At 33.6% G+C, this 24,461-nt stretch overlaps 1 protein-coding gene across 2 annotated transcripts in view; it reads right to left on the reverse strand.

The window, feature by feature from the left end:
• The window catches only part of LOC126966703 (NADP-dependent malic enzyme), a 49,684-nt gene that overhangs the window by 20,845 nt on the left and 4,378 nt on the right, over positions 1-24,461 (reverse strand). The window contains exons 1-2 of one of the 2 annotated variants that reach the window (XM_050810906.1): positions 19,671-19,819; positions 11,474-11,684 (exon numbers count right to left, since the gene is read on the reverse strand). In XM_050810906.1, coding sequence (XP_050666863.1) covers positions 11,474-11,684; positions 19,671-19,753 — 294 coding nt within the window. In that variant the 5' untranslated portion in view covers positions 19,754-19,819. Of the gene's footprint in view, positions 1-11,473; positions 11,685-19,670; positions 19,820-24,461 lie in introns of those variants that run through there. The other variant, XM_050810907.1, reaches the window with a different exon arrangement.

Consider the following 24,461-nt stretch of genomic DNA (forward strand, 5'->3'; position numbering starts at 1 on the left):
CGTAATATATTTATATTGTTGGCCTACAACTAATACAATGTTATTCTGGTAGAAGTCTAGTAGTTCTTCTCAATACAAAATTGGATCGAGGTATCGGTCCCTTATTCACAAGAACATTACCGGACGTTTTCATTTTACAAAGCAAAGAATCTCGCATGATTTTGTCTTTGCCTTTTGTCTATTAAAAATACACAAAAAAGCGGTCAAGTACGAGTCGGACTCGCCCATGAAGGGTTCCGTAGCAGCAAGTAACAGAATATAAAAGTTCTTGTAGATCGTTGTAACTTTGATCGATGTTTTAATAATAGTGTATTTTTCTGAAATTAATTTATTTATGACGATAAAAAATCTACTACTACTACTAAGGGTACATCTCGTAAACACCGATGGAAGATTGCATGGAAGTACAAAAAGTGGGTGTGACATACGGACGGACAGACAATCAGACATAACAAAAATCCATAAGAGTTCCGTTTTTTGCCGTTTGGATACGGAACCCTAAAAATGACTCTTTTATGTTCGTATTTCAGAATGCGTCTCAAAAAGTAATCCATGTTCATATGAACATGTGGAAAAAATATATTGTTGTTTCTTTTATGCATAGTTATGAAGACAGTGACAGCAATACATTTGTTCGTTAATTACGAACAAGAGACAACAGCTGGTTTAAGGACTTATATCGCAGTAAATTATAACGAATTTCAAAGACTATTGAAACTAAAAACAACTTTGCAGAAGTAAATAATTTTGACATCACGAATACTGTATGTAAGTAAATGTTTAATACAGTTATCGTGATGTGATCATTATTTCGTAATATTTCGACAGTTCTAGAGCGATGAAGTGAGACGACACACGGACATTAATTACCCTTGAGTCATGCGCGGCCAGGCAGTCAGGAATGGAGTAGAGTGCTCGTCGCGGAGTCAGCTGCCACCAATCACCTTCCATGACGTCACAACACTATCTAATAATTCGTGCTCATATAATTACAAAAAAACAATTAACTATCTTAAGAGTTTGTTCTCGTAAAGACAATAGTAGACGCCAATCTTTTTTAACAAAAATTTAAATTAGGGTAAGACGTTTTTTGATTTTTTTTGTACATACTCCGATGAGTTTCGTCATTATAATGGGCGTGAGAATAATTTCTGAATTACCGGTTTTGTTCATATTATGTTTTCGGAATACGGAAATTTTAGATTTTTTGTCTGGATGTGATATTCAACCTAGCCGTAATTTAGAGTAAGAGTATTTCTGTCAGTTACTGTTTTGGAAAATAATTATTAACGTACCTACTGCTTCTTATATGAATAAACTGTACACCTCTGGCAGTAAGTAAAAGTATAGTATAAATATAAATTAATTTAATTCAATGAGCCGGTGAATCTTCCGTTCATTTGACTTTGTCATTCTGCCGACGAGGACAAAACATATATTATTATCGTAAGGGATAAGCTATTAATTAACTACAATAAGGATAGCCGTGCTTTGATTTGACGAAATGAATTAATATATTTTAGTTTATTGCAAGAAACAGTAATGTATTTATTTATTTACAAGTAGGTACAATAACAGATAACAAGATAAAACTATCATCTAATAACAAGTACAGCATATTTTTATGATCCTGAGATCCAATTAAAATTGTACACATCATTCACCAAATACAGTAAAAAAACTAAAAAATTAATAAGTGGACACAATAGTAATTACAGTATAACGAAATTTAGTTAAATATTAAATTATTTTACGTAAACTAGAAAGTTTTATAATGAGTATTTTTAAAAATGTCTACATTTGTAAAGAATATATCAAAATCAGCACACACTTCGTTAAATTCTCTACAAATTCTCATAATCGGGTTGTTATGCGATATATTATTATTTGAGGAATTGATCGAAAATAAACATGGAATACGCACAGATCGTGTTGGAACTTTAAAGTTTATCAAACTTATAGATGACTATCCATAAAACCATTCGCAATGTTATGTAAGACGCACATATCAGATACCCATCTCCGTTTATCAAGACTATGCAAGTTAAATTTACGTAGGCGCTCAGAGTATTCGGGAATTCTACGTATAACATCCAACCTGCTACAGAGAACTCTTACAAACCGCCGCTGAATTGACTCTATTCTATCACGGTGAACATTATAAATTGGAGACCAAATCACTGAGCAATACTCCAGGATACTTCTCACTAAACCTTTGTATAATAATATCCAGGAGTTTTCCTGTTTAAATGGTCTGGCGATTCTAATAACAAAGCTTAACATCCTAAATGCCTTTGAACAAATATCATCGTAATGGCTTTTGAAGGATAAATCCGAGTCAAAGATGACGCCCAAGTCCCTTATCACATTCACACGATCTAGAACATTACCGTCGATAACATAATCATGAACAAATGGATTTTTCTTGCGAGTAAATGTAATCAGTTGACACTTTTTTATACCCTAACAACTAACATCCGTTCATACCTTACTACATGCAGGTTAAGTTTTAGGCAGAGAGTAGTTTAAAAATCAAACCACCTTCTAATAGTAACGTCAAATTCAATTGTTACAATTTTAATTTATTCTATTTAAATGATTATCTATACTCTGAAAAATATCAAGATATATACAGACGTCATTGTAACAAGTGCTGCAAGGTTTAATGTAATCATATAATCATAATCAGAATATAATGACACTGAAAAATACCCTTACGCAACTAGAGAAGCAGACATCTTCAGTTAGTACTTATTGGTCAACAAGTTTTGTATCTACGTTAAAAGCAGCTCGTTGGATATTGTATTTGTTTTGTTTCAGTATAACCAATACAGTAATCTTCAATATCTCTTAAACTATCGCAAAACAAAGAGAGAAAAGGTCTTATAATATGTATTTATCAATTTCTCGATAAACAATGATGGAAATGTTTTCTTTGTATAATATAAATTGCACAAATCTGAAGCCCACTTGAACATAAGCGATAAATGCCAACATTAGGTACGATTTGTGAAGTAAGGAGTGGATCACGATATTGTTATACATTAATGGATCTTAAGATGTGTGTGTTAATTTGAGATGTGGTGCTGGCGCCGCATGCTAAGGATACCATGGACGGCTTACCGCACTAACGCCTCGATCCTTAAACAGCTTAAAATAGGGAGCAGTCCACGTCTATCCACTACATGTCTGCAGCGGATCATGAGATACTTTGGCCACATTGCACGACGCGGTGTTGATAACCTTGAACGTCTGATGGTCACCGGGAAAATTGAGGGGAAGAGACCAAGAGGCCGGAGCCCACGACGCTGGCCTGACCAAATATCCGAGCAGACTAACCAACCCATCAGCATCGCACTCCACCATGCGACAGATCGAAACAGATGGAGGAAAGCTGTAGACGAACTTAAGCGCAGTCACGATCCTCAGCAATGAGGGAACGACTGTGAAGAAATGGATTTTAAACATCTGCTAACTGTGTTGCCAATCGGATTTAACATCCGAAAGAAATAATTACTACTTATTCCAATTCGATTATAGAGATACATAGAAAATACTAGTTTTTTCACGCTTTGAAACATTCGGAATAAACAGTAGGTACCCTGTGTAATTTAGAGTAGTTATGTGTGTAACTTTGAAAGCTATTCCGGCTAACCAACCAATCAAGTAGTAACGAGCACAGGAGAAGTTTTTAGTCGGTAGGACAGCCCGATATAATATAGGCCTTGTTTCAGGGCTTAAAAAAGTGTATTTTCCTCCTTTAAAATAAAATATCCGGACGACCGAGCCTTGCTCGGATTTTTAAGAATGTACAAAACTTGAACAAAAAAAAAACTAATAGGACATCTGGATTCGAACCGGGGTCTTCTGCTTTCCGGATCACCCAATGTCCCATCTGAGCTATAATAGTCTTGTATATAGTGGTGAAATTTACCGTTGTATTCTAATGTTATTGTAGCTGTTTCTCATTCAAACATGGATAAAACCATTTTTTTTAATTGAAACCTAGCTAGATTGATTTATCACCCCCGAAATCCCCTGCATACTTAATTTTATGAAAATCGTTGGAGCCGTTTCCGAGATTCAGATTATATATATATATACAAGAATTGCTCGTGTAAAGATATAAGATTAAACGCTATTAGAATCTATTAAACGCTATTAGAATCTAAAGAATACTATACCATATACCATAAAGAAACAGCCTATATGAAAGTTAGATCGGATATATTTTCGCGCGATATTTTAAAATTATTGGTTTATTATTGCGGACAATATTTGAGTGTGGTATCATAGCTATCAAAGTAAGAAACAGTAGGTGATACGAAGTTGAACATTTTCACTTGTTTCATCATCTAGAGCTCATATAATGGTACGCATATAAAATGAAAACATTTACAATAACCTATCTTACTTTTACCATAATTAAAGCGTGATTTAAATTCGTAACAATGTCAAATTATGATTTAAGCAATTTAGCATCAGCAGTGACTGCTAAACGGTAATGTTCTACTTCTATCTTAGTCCGAAATAGGACACTAGGACTAGGTAGGTAAATACAATTTATTCAAGAAGTAGTTTTGTATTTAAGGCTTGGATTGATGCAATTGCTCGGGTAGATGATCCAGGCATTTAAAAACAAGAGATGGTGTTGTTCAACAATGACAGAATTGAGCTTGATGGCAGTTTAAAATTACTTCACTACGTCATCATTGCTGTGTATTTTTTTAATTTCTGATCGACGACCATTTAGCTTTTATTTTATTATTATTACTATCAACAATATGAATTTGTTAAGTTACGTCATAAGAAGCAATATTCCATCCCTAGTCAGTCTTTCAGACACAAGGTTTAACTGATACTCTGAGAGTAGAGCCGAATTAGCGTAATCATTCCTTACTCCATGTTTATTAATTTTGATTTTGGTAACTACTGATTTAAAGCTTGCTCTAGTTTCCGGTTATTAATAACACTCCATAAATATAAATTTACAACAATGCCATGCTTATAAAAACCTTTGCAATGTTCATGCACAATGAAAACCACTTAGATATTTATATATTTTCAAAACCACACACTTATTACTTCCTACAGACTACACTTGTATGTTCAACCACAAGCTAGATAACCTCGCTGTGTTTCCATGGCAACCGATGCATCTACCCACTATAAAATAACGTACATACGATACAGGATTTATCTATAATCCTATTCTAATAAATTTATCTCAGTTATCAATTAATAAGGCGCTCTATCACTTTTATTAATATATTATCAGTGATTTCCCGCCAATTTATCCATCGCTAATCGGACCGCTTTTAATCAATTTATTGTACACACTTAGGGAATTCCTGGATTTAAATTACGGTAGGATTTATATCCAGGCAAATCCTACCAAGCTAAATCAAGCCTGTGATTCAGACTGTTAGGTTTATAATAATTATCAGAAAATAATGTGTTACCAGTTACGAGTTACCTACTTTTTCGCAATGCTTATTTCATTGCGTATATATATATTTTTTTTATTTAGTATATTAAGTTCACAAATAATAAATAGGTATTTATAGTAGCTACTATTAAATGTTGACCTCAGATTGTGATTCAGTTTTCATTCGATGGACGTATTCAGGGTTCACCAATCAAGTACAACTTAGGGTCTTTCATCTACCACTGAGCTCTCATCTAGGTTTAGCTCAAATAAAAAGGAATCTATGTTACTCAGATCAGATGAGCCCTATTCTCGTCCAAGTCTACACTAAGACATTCCTCGCGGAGATTTCTCCTTCTTCCTTTGATCTTTCTTTTTATTTTGTGAATTTATTTATTTTTCCGAGGATTGTAATTAAATTTCAAATAATGTTTGAACAATGACAAATGCTTTTATTTGTGAGTGATTGAATGGAATGTTTGTTTGGAAGATTAAATTGAATATATTAATTCTTCTGAGTCTTTGATCGGGAATGAAATGGAAGTATATAATTTTTATTGTTTATATTATAAGTATAAAGTAGTGTATAAAGTATTTGGTTTGAGTTATACGTTAATAATATACTTTCTTCAAAGTACAACCAAGCTGTGGTATGAGCTTCCTTGGGTAAAGTTTCCGGGACGATACGACATGGGTACCTTCAAAAAAGTGCACACACCTTTCTAAAAGGCCGGCAACGCTCCTGTGGTTCCTCTGGTGTTGCAAGAGAATGTTGGCGGCAGTATCACTTTTGTCCTCTTCCATAAAAATTGATATCATAGCGTCTTATAAGAGGTAAGGGAAATCCTTGAATAATAATGAAAATAAAGCACTCATGAAATTAAAATTATGCATATAACGACGCTCGCGCTTCTTGTTTGCGACACCACTATAGTTTTTATAGCGTCGACCAGACGAAGAACAATCTCGCTCTACTTTCATGAATAGTTAGGGCCGGCGCTGAAAGAACTGTTAGCTGCGATTCTATATGAAGAATAACATTTCTCAACGTCAAATTATAAGGCAAGCACTGAGGCTTAACATCTTTGGGCTTTGGCCTCAAGGTGATAATGAGCTATATTCGAAAGAAGAGAATATCATAAAAATATACTATATTATACGTGTTACATGAAAAAGAAAATATTTATCAAACCGAAAAAAGTGCCAACCCTAATACCTACTCTGACACTTTTATGGAACTGATTTCAGATTTTTTTAGCATAAGGTATTGTATAGAAATCAAACCGCTTTAAAGCAAACGCACTGGTGTCTCAAAAAGACGACAGAAAAATACAGTGTCAATTAAAAGTTATCTCTGTACAACTATATCAGCATATTCAATTTAAGAATATTTCATATTTTTATTTTATTTATTTAGGTGTTGGTAACAAGACTACCAGCTCTAACCAAAATACAATAAAAAAAGAATATTTAAATCATTTTTCAGTTTACTCGATTACAAAGAAAATCCCCGTTAGGTTAGTGGGTAAAAAAATCTTGATTTATGTTAGGCCTCCATTTTGATGCGTTTGTATTTATGCAACACAGGCTATATCCCGAAGAGCGAGGTTGTCTTCAGCACGCGAATTTACATTTTGTTGGTTGTGTTCAGTGTTTGTACAAATCAGCCAAAGTGACGGGTGTTAATATAGGAGTTTGCCGAAATATATGCCCAATAGCGTCATAGGATTAATCATATTTAAGAAAAGTTTTTTTAATGAACAGGCACAAAATATCTGCAAAGCAATAATGACAAAGCATCAAAATGCTTACGAAGTGCGATTTTTTAGGCTAACGTAAATATATATACATAACCTACCTATAATATATTTACTTAATAAGCCCATACGTTACGTCATTAATAATTAACGATTGTATAGCAAGTCACTCTCAGGCCAAATCTAGCAAACTGAAGAGCGCTGTAGTGATCTTGACCAACATTTGGAACAAACATTCGTTGGCGATGTTTCTAGATCGAAGACAGGTTCCTCTGTACAAACTTTATATTGATATAACGGCCGGGAACTTAGAGAATTTATAATAATAGAGACGTCACATTTTCTGGAAGAGGTGGACAAAGGCCGCCCATTATCGCTTCTAAGATCAGAGGAGAATCGAATCGCAAGAGCGTTGGCGACATTCAAAAACCGAAAACACGTTGGTACGTGGTGGGCGAGCATCGAACCAGCGGCTCTGTGGTAGGAGCCACCGGTTCAACCTATTGCGCCCGCAACGCTTTTTCCTTATCCATCACACTTTGTTTGTTACACTTATTTCAGATAAAACTCTACATTACAAAGTTAACCAAACAGCAGTGCTGTTTTCAAGTTCATATCTCAATGTTTCGTTTTACATCGACAAATTTACGTATAGGCTATTTATAATTTCCATTTTAAATGACGTATGTTTTCGCGTACGTGACTCACAGATAGTGAGCAATCAAATACAGACCTAACCACTTATCCTTATGAATTATAATGTTTATTTCCTTATTACGTCCAGTATAAAATAATTTTATATAGAGAAAAGATTTTACTGTAATTCAAAGGAAATCTAAAGCGGCAAAACAAATCTTCAATTTGTGAGGGAAGTTACTCTTACGTTTATACTTGTCTCATGTTTCTGGGACTCAAGTAATAGTCGTACCCGATTACAATAAGAACTAATTCTTCTTCTTCTTTTTCTTCTTCAGCCGTTCTCAACCTCTAAGGTGTAGGCCACCTTCAGCTTATGCCATCTTTTCCGGTCTTGAGCAGTTTCCAACCACTTTGTTCCCGCCAGTCTTTTGATATCGTCGTACCAACGCATCTGCGGTCTTCCTCTCGGGCGGTTCTCACCCCACGGTTTCCATTCTATCACTGCCTTGCACCACGAGCCATGCTTGCGGGCGACATGGCCAGCCCACTCCAATTTCAATTTCGCAAAACGTTTGGTTACATCACTTTTCTCTGCTCTCTGACCCATTCGTTTCTTTTACGGTCTCTCAGTGTTACATCTACCAGTTTTCACTCAATTGACCTTTGAGCCACCTGAAGTTTGTGGAGGATCTCTTTAGTAAAAACCCAAGTCTCAGCCCCATACGTAAGCACTGGTCGTGAATACGAGCTATATGGTCAGCACTGATTTTCATGTTAAACGCGAACTTGAGTTTGGAGTAAGCTGCCCACGCCAGTCTCCCATTACGACCTCTTGACCAAGATACACATACTTTTCCACTTTTTCGATGAAAGTGCCATTTACGCTGATGTTTGCGGTACTATTTAAGATGTTGGTCATGATCTTGGTTTTGTCGAGGTACATTTCTAAACCACACTGCTCAGATGCTTAATTGAGATCCTGTATCATAGCTTGAAGGTCGTCCGGGTTGTCCGCAAACAGTACTATGTCATCCGCAAATCGTAGGTTACTCAGTCTGAGAACTAATTATAATGTGTAAATAGGATAAAGTTTTTGCAACGCTTTAATATAATTGAAGTATTAAAATCCGTATTCGAAAAACACGTCCTACATGTGAAACAATGATATTTATTCAGCACTTGGGTATTTACGTACACTTGTACTTGTCAACAAATAAAAATCTAAATTAAATTATTTAATTTGTCTTTAAGACAGTATGCATCTCTCACGCGCTTTTGTCATTCAGGCAATCATTCACAGTGTAATAAGCCTTTTTTAATAAACAACACAAAAGAAGAATGTATTCTTTGAAGACGATGACAATCATTTAACCTAAGGCGAGTCCTAACATTATTTCGATTTGCATAAAACAATAATAACATCTAACGACACACTAAAAACCTCCCCTTCTTAGCTTAAATTATAGCTTAAGGCAGAAGAGTTACCTAATGTAGGTATTAGCTTTGATGATAGCTTAAGGCACCAGAGTTACATAATGGTGGTAATAGGTATATCTTGCAACTGGAGTAAATTATAAAATTTGGTTGTTCATTATATTTTTTTATAAAAACGCTATGATATAAAATTAAAGATGCAAAAATTATAAGCATAACGTGTAAGATTAATTAATAATTCCATAATGTGGTAAATAATTAATAATTATTAATTACAAGCTCATACCCGCGACTTCGTCCGCATACACACATGACTGAGCTCGTAGTACTTTCAAATATCGTGGTTTCTTAAAACATTTATGACTTTATATTAAATAAAGATATACCAATCAAATTTATTAAGATAAGGGTCAATTAATTGTCTAAGGAATAAAATTAAGCAGATTTAATTGAAATATCTAGTAGCTTTTTCTTGATACGCGCACAAATGAAAACCTCTATCATTTTTTTATATACATAACAATTACACAATAAATTTACTAGAAAAAGAGTAATATAAATCTGTCGAGTCGTTAATAATATTTAACACATTATTAAAAGCAACTCTTGTCTACCTTGGAGATCTACAATCGAATAGAGTCACTTTAGTTGGGCTTCAGTCATGCGATACATGATAATACTTTCTGTACCAAGGTTCCTGGGGGTTTATATATATGTTTGGTACATAATCTAGCATCTATTCAAAAATATCAAGGTATATTTTTGGATAGTATAATCGTCGATGAGATAAGTTACAGTAGAACACTTAATGGTAGGTTATCACTCCCATATGATAATCAATTAAATTCAAAAACAATATATTCATGTAGGTCACGGAAAGGACACTTATGAATGTCAAAAAAAAATAATAATATTGTTTCGTATTGAATTTACCGCTACTTCGTAAAGGGTTGAGCTAATGAGAAGAAGTAGCAAGAAACTCATTGCAATCCCAGATGATAAACAAATCGACTCCCGATACACTACACCCTACTCTTTTTGTAGGATGATGTGTTAGCCATTCGGAATTCATTTGTTAAACATTGTTACCAATCTGGAAAAGGATCTTCGCTTTACCCGAAGGATCTTTTTTGTGAGGATATATTATGTATGTATCGGTAACTCTCCCTAGCAAATATCTCCTGTGCTTGAAGTTGTGCAAAGTGGTATAAGGTTTTTATTTGAGGAAAGGCTCGTAACGCAGAGTCTAGAATACTGTCTGTAATAATATGAAAATGGGCTTCCCGTCAAATGTGGTGGTGATACCTTTCAAGCAACGTTTGTGGACACATAGGCGCAAGTCTATAATAATAAATGTATAAAAATCGTACTTCTATATATTTGTAATAAATAGATACACTTTACGATAAACTTATATGTTACACTCAAGGACTATATTCATGTTTAATGTTATTTATTATTCAAATGTAATAAAACAGAAATAAAAGCGACAGCCTATAAATGATAGACTTAGAACCGAATCGAAAACAATATGTAAAATAATATTAATATATCTGCATAAAGGGTTATATAATTACTATGTAAACTTCTCCTGATGCAGTATCAGGTGACTTATAACCGACTCACAGACTGCATGTTTTAAATTAATCGAATTTGTCGTTTTTGCAATTCCATTGTATGCATTCTCAATTATTAATAATTTATAGTTAGGATAACTAGTTCAGCCTCAAATTTCATTAAAGTAAGTAAATTAACTATGTATTTAAGCTACTGCACCTACAACAGATCTATCTCAGGTGAGAGTTTCAAGGACGTGTTACACTTACTCCCGTGGGAAGGGTTGTGAATAGACTAGAGACTAGACATATCGATCACTCCTGCATAGGGAGATAGGGAGTGTTGCATAAATCAACTTCATACATGCAAACAATTGGTAAATACTTATATCTAGTATGTACCGGTTTAGTAATAATGGTTTATTCAATTACTTATTATATGTTTCCTACAATTTAACTTGATTTACCACATTTATTTCGTAAAATTAGTGAATTCACGGATATTTAAATCATGTTAAAATTTATTGAACTAACACGTGAACTTTGTCATCGCAACAAAACATTTGCAATTCGATTAAATGAAAGTATTAATACGTAATAATTAATCGGATAATACACAATAACGATACCAGTTATATCATAATATGGTACCGGCTTACCTTGTTGAGTCCGGGGTGCTTCAGCCGGTCGAGGCCTGACAGTCGGCTGTTAGACTGTCCGTCTCCTGAACCCCACACTCCGATACGATCTCGCTCCATTTCGTACGTACTCTTTCCTCCACTGACGGTAAACGACTGTTTTGTCACGTTGTGTTGTTTTATACTTTTGTCGTGCGGCGCGGGAGGGGCAGGGCTCATCGCTGTTTCACTCCTGGGAAAACGGGAAAATGTTTCAGCGATAGCCTCGATACGAACCGCTTACCGCAGATGCGGCTACGCGCCGCAGATAATAGATGGCGCTGGGTGCATGGACATTTATCTACGTTACTCTATCAGTTGGCGGTTTCATCAAGACGATAATATTGTGGGTAAGATAGTAATATTGGGTTGTAGTTCGGAATTAAATACTGAATGAGGTAAATACTTTAGTGATGTATTCAAAAAATTATTAATGTTAAATTTTTACTTCTGGGGTCTTGAAAAAAGTAACAAAAACTAATTAGATCCAAGTTTACAAAAACTCCTAGACTGGTAAAATATTGTTTCTTAGAATACTCATAGAATTTGAGCCGTTTTTGATAGAGCAACTTTCATTCAATCTCTACATGACAGACGTACGCACTAATGGACAGGGTGAGTTTCTTCCTCTTGTTATAAGTACGTATACTTAATATTAAACTTTACAATACAGTAGCGATTATCATTTTAGTATTGAATACATAATACAACAGATATATACCACTTTCTCCGGATCTTGATAGCATTGGCTCGGGATTTACAAACTGTAAAAATAACGTAGCATGAGACAATATTTAGTAATGACTTTCTGCTCGCTAGATTTATAACTCAATCTGAAATTTACAAGATAAATACATATTTTATGTCGACTTTTAATCGATTTTAAATCTGCATTTCAACATATTATCAATTTTTACTTCTAAATCCATGTATTAGGTAACGAAAACAATCCTACAGATAGCTACAAAGCAAAAAAATACCAATAAGTATATCATCTCATCATAAGTATACATTCTCATAGATGGTATTGGTTAGTGAAATGTCACAGTAAGGAAATGGATTAAAATGTCAATGTTACAAGTACACCTCATTCCTACATCTCTACATACATCTAGATAATCTAAGTTCATTAGTAAGTTATAATTTTTTGCAACTCATATGTTATGTATTTACCTACTATTTTTATACGTTAGTACATACTAACAAACTAACTACAAAAGTTTGATAAGGCACCTGGACCAGTTCTCATTACAAATGAACTACTAAAAACTACATGACTAGTGATAGCTCCAAAACTAATAGATATATTTAACGAGATTCTCAGAACGGAAATTATTCCAGAGGAGTGGACCAAATTGACTGTAATACTACTACATAAAAAGGAGACCAGAGAGATATATCAAATTATAGACCAATCAGCTTACAAAGTGTTTTCCAAAATCATATTATGTAGAATAGCCAATACCCTTGACGAAAATCAGCCTAACAAGCAAGCTGAATTTCGTAGAAATTTTTCAACTATAGACCACCTCCACACCATTCGACAAATACTACTAAAATTCAAAGAATTTAAGAAAACCTACTTTATCGGATTTTTCGATTTTAAGAAAGCATTCAATACCCTAGAAGATGAATTTATCTGGGATGCATTACATTTTCAACGAATACAAACAAAGTACATTCGAGTCCTGAAAAACGTTTACAAAAAGAGTACTGTTACAAAAAAAGTTTGAATCTACAGGTGAAGAGCTTGATATTGAAAGAGGTGTTAGCCTATTTCACCTAAACTATTTTCAACCGCCCTAGAAATATGGTATTTGGTCGAAGAAAGGACTAAATATAAATGGCGAGAATCTGAATCATCTACGTTTTGCTGATGACTTAATTGTATTTTCCGATAGCCCAGAAACTTTAAATGGAATGTTACAGGAGTCAGCGAATGAGAGTATTAAAGCAGGCCTTTAATTAATTTAACAAAAACAATGACAAATTCTGCACAAACAGTGCAAATAACAGTTAATAACGACCAAATAGAATAGTTCAGGAATATATATACTTAGGGTAGTTAATATCTAATGAAGAATGTATGTAAAAAGAAATAGAAAGAAGAATAGTTAATACATGGAAACGATACTGGTCACTTAATGCAGTAATGAAGAATAAAGAAATGCCAATGAAACACAAAAGGAAAGTATTTAATACGTGCATACTACCATGCTTATTATACGGTTGTCAGACATGGGCATTGACAGAGCAACGTACAGTAAAAGATAGGACAGAATGGAAACCTTTGGAGGAGGCCTTTGTCGGAAGACAAGCTGTACCACAGTATCTTTACAGTTTGCCGATATTATTTAGAGGCACTTTTTTTACTTTAGTTTAATACCTAGTATGTAAAATTAGTACAGCAATAAAGGCTTTTTTATTTTATTTATTAGTACGTACTAAAAATAAGAAAATAATTCCTTCTTTCAGCTATACGTATAATACGTATAATTCATTGCCATCAATGACGCCTTCTGGAAGAGTCCTAGGTATGCACATCATGGATATCCTGACGTATAGTTTTTGTTGGTAGTATTTTAAGGGTAGCTTACATAACGTAATATGTAAATGAAGTAAATACTATTTTTATTTTATATAGCAATAATATTGGTAGTCGATTGCAGATACAGGAATCAGATCAAACAGCTTTTGGGAACACTTCTCGTGATAGATTCTCATCATAATTTATAGACATGTTTACTTTTTTGCCTATTAACTAACTATTTAACTTATTCTTATCCCTTTTCAGCACATCCCCGATATGATGATGGAATTTAAACCCATCTCCACATATCAATATAAAGGCCGGCAACGCTCTTGTGATTCCTCTGGTGTTGCAAGAGAATGTGGGCGGCGGTGATCACTTACCACCAGGTGACCCGTACCCGTACGCTCGTTTGTCCTCCTATTCCATAAAAAAAAAACAATCTAAGTTCAGTTCGGTTCAGTTAAGAAATGCAGTTAATTTATACATTTATTTATAAATTTTTACAGTTAATAATTATATATTAATAATCTTTATAAATTCCTGTACATAAGTGCGTAAAAAGCGTAATTAATTAAGCGTGTCATTCAATTTTAAATATCATGCCTCTTTTATGATTTTAATTTATTAAGATAAATGGAGACACAACCAGACAATCACTTATTTTTCTAACAATGACTAATGTGTACTGGTATTTAGAGATTAAAACGAAAAGAAAAACTGTTGATAAGCCGCAAGATATTCAATTAATGTATTCTTCCTTGCATGACTTATGGTTGTGAGACTGTATGGGCTCTATCAGCTCTACGTAGAACGAAATCAGCAGTATACAACAAAACGAAGTATGTAAGATAGATCTTAGAAAAAGTAGCGACTAGGCAAGAAATGTGGGTGTGGATTTATGCATGTACTGCACTCAATAACTCTTGTTTTTACCTATTAATTTACATTTACTTTATTACTCGTGTAAGACATTGAGTAATTGGCATTTGAGTATTTTTGTTGTGTCACTTTACATATTATATTGTAATAAAAAAGATATATAAAACGATGAAAGTATAAATGTTGATTTATGAGAGTGGCAATGAGTTTGTTGCCACTTCTTCTAATTTAAGCTCAATCTTTTCCAAAGTGGCGGTAAATGTAAAAAAGAAAAAGAAGTCTTTTGACATTCATAAGTGTCATTTCCTTGACCTGATAAATAAAGTAATTGATTTGAAATATTTTGAGAAGGAAAGATATGCTAAAATAGAAATGGATACGTCTATCCATGCGAACTAAGGATGAAGAGTGACCTGATGTCACAGACGTTCAACGAGAGGTGGAGGAAAACGAGTGTCAGGTGGCAAGAGTGAGTGGGAGCTTAAATAAGAGATATTGCTTAGATATATAATATATTAGAAGTAAGAAGTGTTCTATAGAAATATTCTAATAGTGTACAGTAGTAAAGGCAATTTTATTTTATAGCTCTTAATGTTATTAAAACACTGATAAATGACTTTCATTGTTACGACTATAAGGCTGCTACTAGCTATCCAATTTACGAAGTTATCATAAATATATATAACACTCGACAGAAAATATTGTATCTCGGACTTGGTAGCTGAAGAAATATAAGCAATGATGTTATAACACTTGGTAACAACGATAACATGAAAAATACACACATTATTATAACTTGTCATGACTGATTCATCTTCATTCTTCATCGAACTTTGCACAAAGGTTTCTTAAATGACGCTAATGAGCACTAAGAAGAGTTTTTAAATTACTACATTATAACTGAAATTATTGAAAACTAAATAAATAAAATCACCTCATACAACCTCACCTAAACAATGCCACTAATGTCACCGAGCCCTCACCGCTTTATGATATTTTGAAATTTCAATAGAATTTAAATAAAAAATAATCTTATATCTTTAAACGAGTTATTCTTGTATATATATAATCTGAAACACGGAAACGGCTCCAACGATTTTCATAAAGTTTTGAATACATGAGATTTCGGGGGCGATAAATCGATCTAGCTAGGTTTCAATTTAAAAAATAGTTTTATCCATGTTTTAATGAGAAACTGCTACAATAACATTAGAATAGAAAGGTAAATTTTGCCACTATATACAAGACTATAATAACTCAGATGGGACATTAGGTGATCTGGAAAGCAGAAGACCACGGTTCGAATCCAAATCTCCTATTATTATTTTTTTTGGTCAAGTACATTCTTAAAAATCCGAGCAAGGCTCGGTCGTCCAGGTACTAATATATATGTAACATGTATATTCGGCGTTTTATAGTTTTTGGTGGGTAGTTTGTCAAATCTAAAGGAATAAGCCACAGTGAAGCGAGGCCAGGGGGTTAACTAGTACACATATATCTGTTTATAACATAAAATATATCTGTTTGTACCTCATATCAATACATCGGCTTTGAGCGGTCTGAATGTCTGTTTGTTTTGACTAATATCTTAAATGGCTGAAGCTTGACTACTGTCACTGTCTCTACCTCATATTAAGAGGAGTAACTATAAGTGAATTCTTCACTTTAAGGTACTGTTTGATTTATTTTTCATGCCATTGAATGTTGTAAGTAAATATTAATAGCTAATATAAGACTTGTTTAACCTGATTCCTGTCGCTCTATGTTGAAGGTTCCTCCTTAACATTGACATGTTTTTATGGAGTCAATGTGATCACTTGCAACGATTATATCAATATGTCATACAATCTTAGACAATCCGGATCTGAAGTGCTGTTTTTAAGTTACAATAAAACTGTGACATGTAACACCACCTGCGTGGTGTGTGCAGGGGGCATTTCATGGGTGCTTTAAAAAAATCTAAGGGCCCACTACCTTAAGGGTGAGGTTATTATTATGTCGTTGTAATTTTATGAATTACGAGATAAATGTTGTAACTATGGGACGTGTGTGCTCATAAGGTAGAAGACTCTCACTTCAAGACTCTTGAAGTCTTGTATGGCAGACGTCTATAGGAGCTGTTTATCATTTCCTAACAAATTAGCCGATAGCCCGTTTGCTTATTCTAATATAAAAATATTACGTTCGTAATTTTTTGAACAAATAATTATTAAAAAAACTCAGAAAATTTCAAACTAGATACGACATAATATTACTAAGATAAGAGAGAGAAAGATATCACACAAAGTAACTATTAGATGTCTACCGAATTTAAGATAAGAATTTTATTTTTACACACTAAATCAACTGGATTTGGAAGAAGGAAACATTTGGGGATTACCAAAGGGGATGCTACAGCATCAGAAAGCGATTCTGTCTGTTAAGAACCAAACCTTGCAAATACAACTTTCTTAAAGTCTCTATGATTCAAACAAAATACTGGATAACACGGTATTTCAAGATAATTATATAAAGAACATAAACGGAATTTTTATAGATTTATAGCTTATCAATTTTATCAAAATAACCTAACCACCACACCTAACCAGAAATACAAAATAGGTACATATTAGGACAGGTACGGGAAATCAAGGTAAAAGTACAAAACGATAGTGTTGTACTTAATTTAATTATTGTCTTGATTAATATTTTTGAAGCAAAAACAAGGTATTGTTAGAAATTGATACCAACCATTATGTTTCCTTTAGTGTCATACATGATTATAATAAGATAAATAATGATAAGCATGTACCTATAGATTGGTTTGCAAATAAAAGTGATGATATAACGTGTGCAAACTAAGTAGAGTCCCATAATGGTGGAGATAACATGACCTCTTCCACGATGTTATGTAAACTATATAATATTACATAGGTTGCTACATTACTTTATACTTTGTCTGGCCATAAATATTGTTACAATTAAAAATAAACATTATATTATATTTGAATTTGGAATCTGTCATTTTTATATGATTGTTCATTGAGGTTTCTCATTTTGGCGCCAATACATTGTACAATATTGTGCGATATTAAAATGAAGTGGTACTGTGATTGCATTACACAAAGTAGGTATGGAGCCAAATGCAATTTTTAAAACTCTATACGCTTGGTATTAGTAAAATGTTTGTGTACCGGGTTAATAGGTACAATGAGACCTCCTTTATTTGTGACAAAGATCTGGCCGTACACGTTGTGTTCGTAAGAAAAAGGTGGTCAAAGCCTTTACCTTACTGGTAAAGAATTCGACGAAATCAAGTCCGAAAGTAAAAAAAAAATATCTCGAGAGATGAAGATAGCACATAGAACCATGTCGCGTATTTTAAAAGATGGCTTAGGCCTTGCTGCTTATAAGAGACGTACTGGTCATTTCTTAACTGATAATTTTAAAAAGAATGGGATGGTAAAGTCGAAACTACTACTGAAGTGTGTACGCAAAGGAAGGCACAAGTGTATCAAGATACCATTCTTGAGAAGGTTATGTGGAAGAATGGCCCTTCAAGCAAGACTAGGCTGGGTCATAAAGCTTGGTCTTCGAAGTCTTGGTTGGAAACGAAAGTTTCGGGATTTATCAGAGCTGAAGAGGGGCCATCGTCTAGTCTCGATCTTAATCCCGCTGGATAATGATTTATGGTCAGTTTTAGAGAGTACGGCTTGCTCTAAACGCCATGATAACATGAAGTCCCTAAAACAATCCGTACGATTGGCAGTGAAGAATTTTCCCATAGAAAGAGTGCGTGCTTCTATTGATAACTGGCCTCAACGTTTAAAGGACTGTATTTCAGCCAATGGAGTGCTCTCCATTACCGAATAAGCTTTATATTTTAATTTGTTTTACATTTATGTATTAAAGTAACACATCGTAAAAGTAATAAAAGTTATTTGCGATAGATTTTTTTTTCTTTGTTTCAGTATTTATGGCAAGACTAGGTAATGTCTTATATAGGCCCCTTGCTAATGTCACCCAGTGATAAAGTATTAAAAATTATTGATGATATTTTTTTTAGAAAAATAATAAGACAATATGTGGCGCATCTGGAAAAATCTCTGTATTTTATTGACGCTTTTGAAAACATTGACCATCAAAATTATAATTGTTTAAATAATAAGTTAATACGCCGGTATAATTAAAACTATATGAGACATCCTCATTCCTATCGCATTGCGCTACGTCTTTGGTCGATTCGAGTTCTATTGCACTACGACTCAGGTGTTGGCAGATGGGTAGGTGATGTTGCAACATAAGGTGAACCATTTGCTCGTTCTGTCACATATATTAAAAGGAATTAATTAAACTGGGTGGATAATTTTTAATTCAGCCACAAACTTTCAAAAAAAAGAATATTATACATAAATAGTGGATCATTAGCTCCTTCTGTCACAAAATTGAGTCCAAAATATAATGTTCTTTCACATTCTATAGGCAGAATTGCGCAATAAAGTGAAAAAAAATTTAATGTAGATTTCGATGCAGTGTTTTCACTTCTAATATTTTAAGTAATAAATATTTAATAAGTAATTTCTGACGACTATAATATCTAGAAGTTAAACAAGTCTTGCGTTCTCTGCCTGTGTAATATTTTATGAAGAAGTAACATAAGGGTACATCACGATAATGAAGTATTGTCAACTATCTAATTATCTACCTGAGTTCTATCTACTTACTCAAATGCTTCAAAAATCCAATCATTTCCTGCAACTTCTGTAAAAATATATCAAAACATCTTACCGTTTATTATTTAAAGCCACAGTTCCGCCATTGAGAGACACTTCAAGTTGACTATTTGACTTTGTTTTGCGCTTAAACTCCATTTTATTACAAAAGAGATCTTATATGAAAGTGGGGCATTAATTTAAAATATATTAACAAAAACACTATCGAGTCGCTCTCTTGAAGCTGACTGATTGATAACATTTAATGAAATCTCAATAAATATACTTCACTGAGCCATTATATAAGCTAAAGTATATAAACAAACATAATAATATGACCTGAGAGCAAATAAAAATACCTATTATTATATCTGTTTTTTTAGTTGTACATTGTACAACATACATTTATTTTGTACAAATTATCAACAGAAATGTTTACACCTGGCAATATTTATGTTGCGGCTGACTGAAAGCTGGCAACCAGATTTTTTTCAATTCCTTATATAATTCCTTTTAAAATGACACACAATGTATAAAAAAAACATATAGGTGCAATTTACATCAGTAAATTAATATATTTTTTTTATGGAATAGGAGGACAAACGAGCGTACGGGTCACCTGTTGTTAAGTGATCACCGCCGCCCACAATCTCTTGCAACACCAGATGAATCACAGAAGCGTTGCCGGCCTTTAAGGAAGGTGTACGCGCTTTTAATTATAAATAATTAAAAAATTTATTTTAATTAGGTGTAATTATACTAAAATAAATTATATGTACTTGCGGCCAATTTTTTTGTAGGCAACCTATAGCTAATACGTCGCATACTCTCTGAACGTCCTGAAATTAGTTTTATGGAAAAAAACATTCCTGCAGAATCAAGCGGTTGTTTCCTGTACTAAAATGAATATGCTTTATATGTTAAGATAACGTCTATTAATGTCTATTACCTCGTTATTGGCTATGACAGGATTTTTCAAGAAGAAGAGATCAATTTCAAGTTCCTTATTGCATATGCATACTATAAAAACATTGTACATATTATATTCTATTTTGAAAAGGATTATAATAAAACTAAAAGGAAACTAGTGCTAAGAATTGAGGCAATTGTGTTTTTAATTTATGCCAACAAATTTAGAAATTTTCTAATTTACTAACGGCCGTTCCCAATATTCAGTCTATCTCTTACTTGAGATGAAAATCGTAACTATCGCTACTTTTCTGTCCCAATAAACTTATCGATGGTAACTCACCTTATACGTACACGCTGTCTGTCAATGGGACGACGTATAGCTTACCAGTGATAGAAGTTTGTATGGAAATTGCAATTCACGCGTCCCAATATAAGGCGATAAGAATGACTTATCGGGTATATTGGGACAGATTATTGACAGCTAATTACTGACAGTAGAAAATAGTAAGTTATCTCTATCCGTATATAGTATATTGGGAACGGCCGTAAAAGAATAGGCGATAGCTATGAGAACTGTAATAATCATAGTTTACATTTATGGGAGGTTGTTAACATTGACCTTTTATGTCACATGTTTAGCAAACATTATTATGATAAAAATTTCGAATGTTTATAAAATTCCCATAAATAATGTTGATAAAGAACAATATTAAATATGACAAGTGTTAGTTATTACAACTTCAATAAATATATAACTGGCACGGAACGCCAGAGGTCGTGGGTTCGAGTCCCGCATCGTTCATGAAATTTTGTTTTCAAATTTTTATTTGTGTATTAATTCTAGAAGTGTGGGTTATCACTTTAAAAATATAACAAATTGTTTATTCTCCTACAATATCAGTTTGATCCGATGTACCAATATTATTACAAAGAAACTGTAAATAATATGCTCGACATAATATTATCTATTACCTTTTTTTAAGATATGTTGTGTTTGCCAATAAAAGTAAATAAATAATTTATACGCCCTGCCCATAACCATGCTGTGCCGCTCAGGAGTCTTTAAAAAACCCAAACATTCGGAACGGCACTACAATTGCGGTCGTCACCTGGAGACGTTAGATGTTAAGTCTCATTTTCCCAGTAATTTCACTAGCTACGACCCTCTTCAGACCGAAACACAATAATACTTGCACATTACTGCTGCATGGTGGAAATAGGCGCAGTTGTGGTTACCATAATCTAGCCGGCATCCTGTGCAAAGGAGCCTCCCACTGGTAAATATTTTTTTTTAAATCTAAGTAGTGCACATCAACAATTTGGATGCACTTGTTGTACTGATTTTTAAAAAAACAGTGATTATTTTGAAGAGGTTCTCCAAGTTACAAAGGCTACGATGGGTCTGCCACCTAGAACGAATAATCCAACCAGATAGACCCAGAATACAATAGAAGAGAATCGTTGAGGAGGCCCACAAACTATTGAAATTGAGTGACGATGGCAACCATGTTTTGAATACTACGGTTGAGTGGTATCTTTCTGACCGCGTGACTGTACTTAATTAAATAAAAAAAAATTTACAGGATTAAAACGCGTCTGTCCAATTGTAACTGTTTTTTAATAAGGTTTATGCATATTTATTTTTTATTATTTATTTAATCCGACGTTATATGACCTTGGCAGTCTCACAATTTAAAGGGGGCCGATGCTAAAATAAGAAATGGGTAAGTTTGAAAATTTATTAACGTAATGAAATAAACCATTCTTACTTTAGAAAGTTTTCAAACATGTTGTAAGAGCTGCAGAAAAGGTACAGAGTTCGCTACGGAGTCTCGAGAGAGTCTACCTCTAACACTACCCGTTTCCACCCGCTTCGCTGGGCGGCTTTCAGAAAGAAATAAATTAAAATTTATTCATCTTATTACAAATAAAATATAAAAATAATCCATTAACCATCCAGGATAAATTTCGCATCGAATGGTGGTAGTTTCATGACGATACGATCAATGGTTTACGCGTAATTGAACCTCAAACAAAGACCATTTTCATTATATATCTATATATATATATATATATATATAGATAGATTTATATTTATTTGCCACCATAAATGTTAACTCACTTTTGAAGTCGCTACGACAAAGTAAAAGGAAATACTACCGACAAATAGAAAAGTAGAGTTTGTAAATAATATAAGTATAAATTTATACAATTATTGTTTTTGCAACATATTTAGATAAACAGACAAAGTCCTTATCAATAGAGAGATCTCAGTGGCAATAAAATAAACGTGATATACCGAGACACATGACAAGGACAACATTAGTAATTGATCATTACTACGTACATAGTTGGGGTTGCCAACCGTACTCTACAATAGAGTATTATTATACTCTATTTAATGTATAGTATGTGTACCTACTCTACATAATATATAACACTGTTTACCAAACTTCTATCTTATGATATACTGACTTTTTGCTGCATGGTTTGCTTACCTACATTTTACTGAACTAAATACACTGGTTGGTATCCAAAACCATAAAACTTGGCAATAACATCAAAGTGACAAGTTGCTGACGGAAAAAAAATAGGAAATGTGAAATGAATAATGCTACCATAGGAATATGTAACCAAGTACTATATTACTAACATACAAATATAAATAATAATGTAACCAACACGCAGCTACAACAGGATTTTTTACACGTTTTATATAAGCTTGAACTGTATAGAGTCGACCGATTTACTTGAAGCTTACGCCATAAGCACTTATCAATTACCGATCACTATATTATATCAATATTTATTTTCGTTAGTTTGGCCTGTAGATAATTCTGCGTCTAGATTCTAGATAGAGCCTCTTGCTGTTAAGCAACGCATGATAACAGGCCAGGCTTACTACTTTAGTGTGCGTTTCAGCTACGTTTTACAATCGCGATACGTAAGTCACTTCGTTTCAGCGCACGCAGCGTTACTGTAAATAGAGGTTAACAGCTCGCCTTTTTTCGAAGTGTTCCCAGCTATCACAGTTCATCTAGACGTATAAATTTTCTAAGGTCCCTGTCAAAATATCAGATCATAACTAAGAAAAGAAAAAAACAAACAGTACCTAAGTAGTTTAAAAAAATAAGTTTTTTTTTATATGGAATAGGAGGACAAACGAGCGTACGGGTCACCTGTTGTTAAGTGATCACCGCCGCCCACACTCTCTTGCAACACCAGAGGAATCACAGGAGCGTTGCCGGCCTTTAAGGAAGGTGTACGCGCTTTTTTTGAAGGTACCCATGTCGTATCGTTCCGGAAACACCGCACATGGAAGTTCATTCCACAGCTTTGTAGTACGTGGAAGAAAGCTCCTTGTAAAGTTTATTTGTAAAACTTACTGAATTAAGTTTTTTTTTAGTGATTAGTATTGAGATAGTGGATGTAAGTCAAGAAGCTTTCAAAGAATTAAAAAAATAACAAATGTGTAATATCATGCCGGTATTAGCTATAACAAATGGATAGTGTACTTACGTGGCCCAATCTTTACTTACACGTCAATACATGGACCCAGTTATGTTACGCACGCGTTAATTACATATCCCTTAATAATTAAATACGGATCAATAACTTTGAGTACAAAGAATTACTTAAGTCAGTAATTAAGAAACATAATTTAACATAGTTTGTTGCGCCTGTTCTTCTCAGGTCTGAGGCATTGTTTTTGGAATGCGTGCTAGTTTTTGACTTACAATAAGTGATGTCACATCCTATTTTGAAAAAAATATTTGAATTTGAATAAAGGTGTGAAAATGTCGTCTTAGAGAAGGGAAGAAAGGAGGGATATTTTATAGATAGAATTGATAGATTTTTATTAATATCTTAATAATCTTTTGAGTAGGTATACCATATAGGTATCATTTAAACGAAATAAGCATAATTTTATTTTATTGTAAATTATAATACAATA

This window comes from Leptidea sinapis, chromosome 11 (assembly GCF_905404315.1).
Source record: "Leptidea sinapis chromosome 11, ilLepSina1.1, whole genome shotgun sequence".
Lineage (NCBI taxonomy): Eukaryota > Metazoa > Arthropoda > Insecta > Lepidoptera > Pieridae > Leptidea > Leptidea sinapis.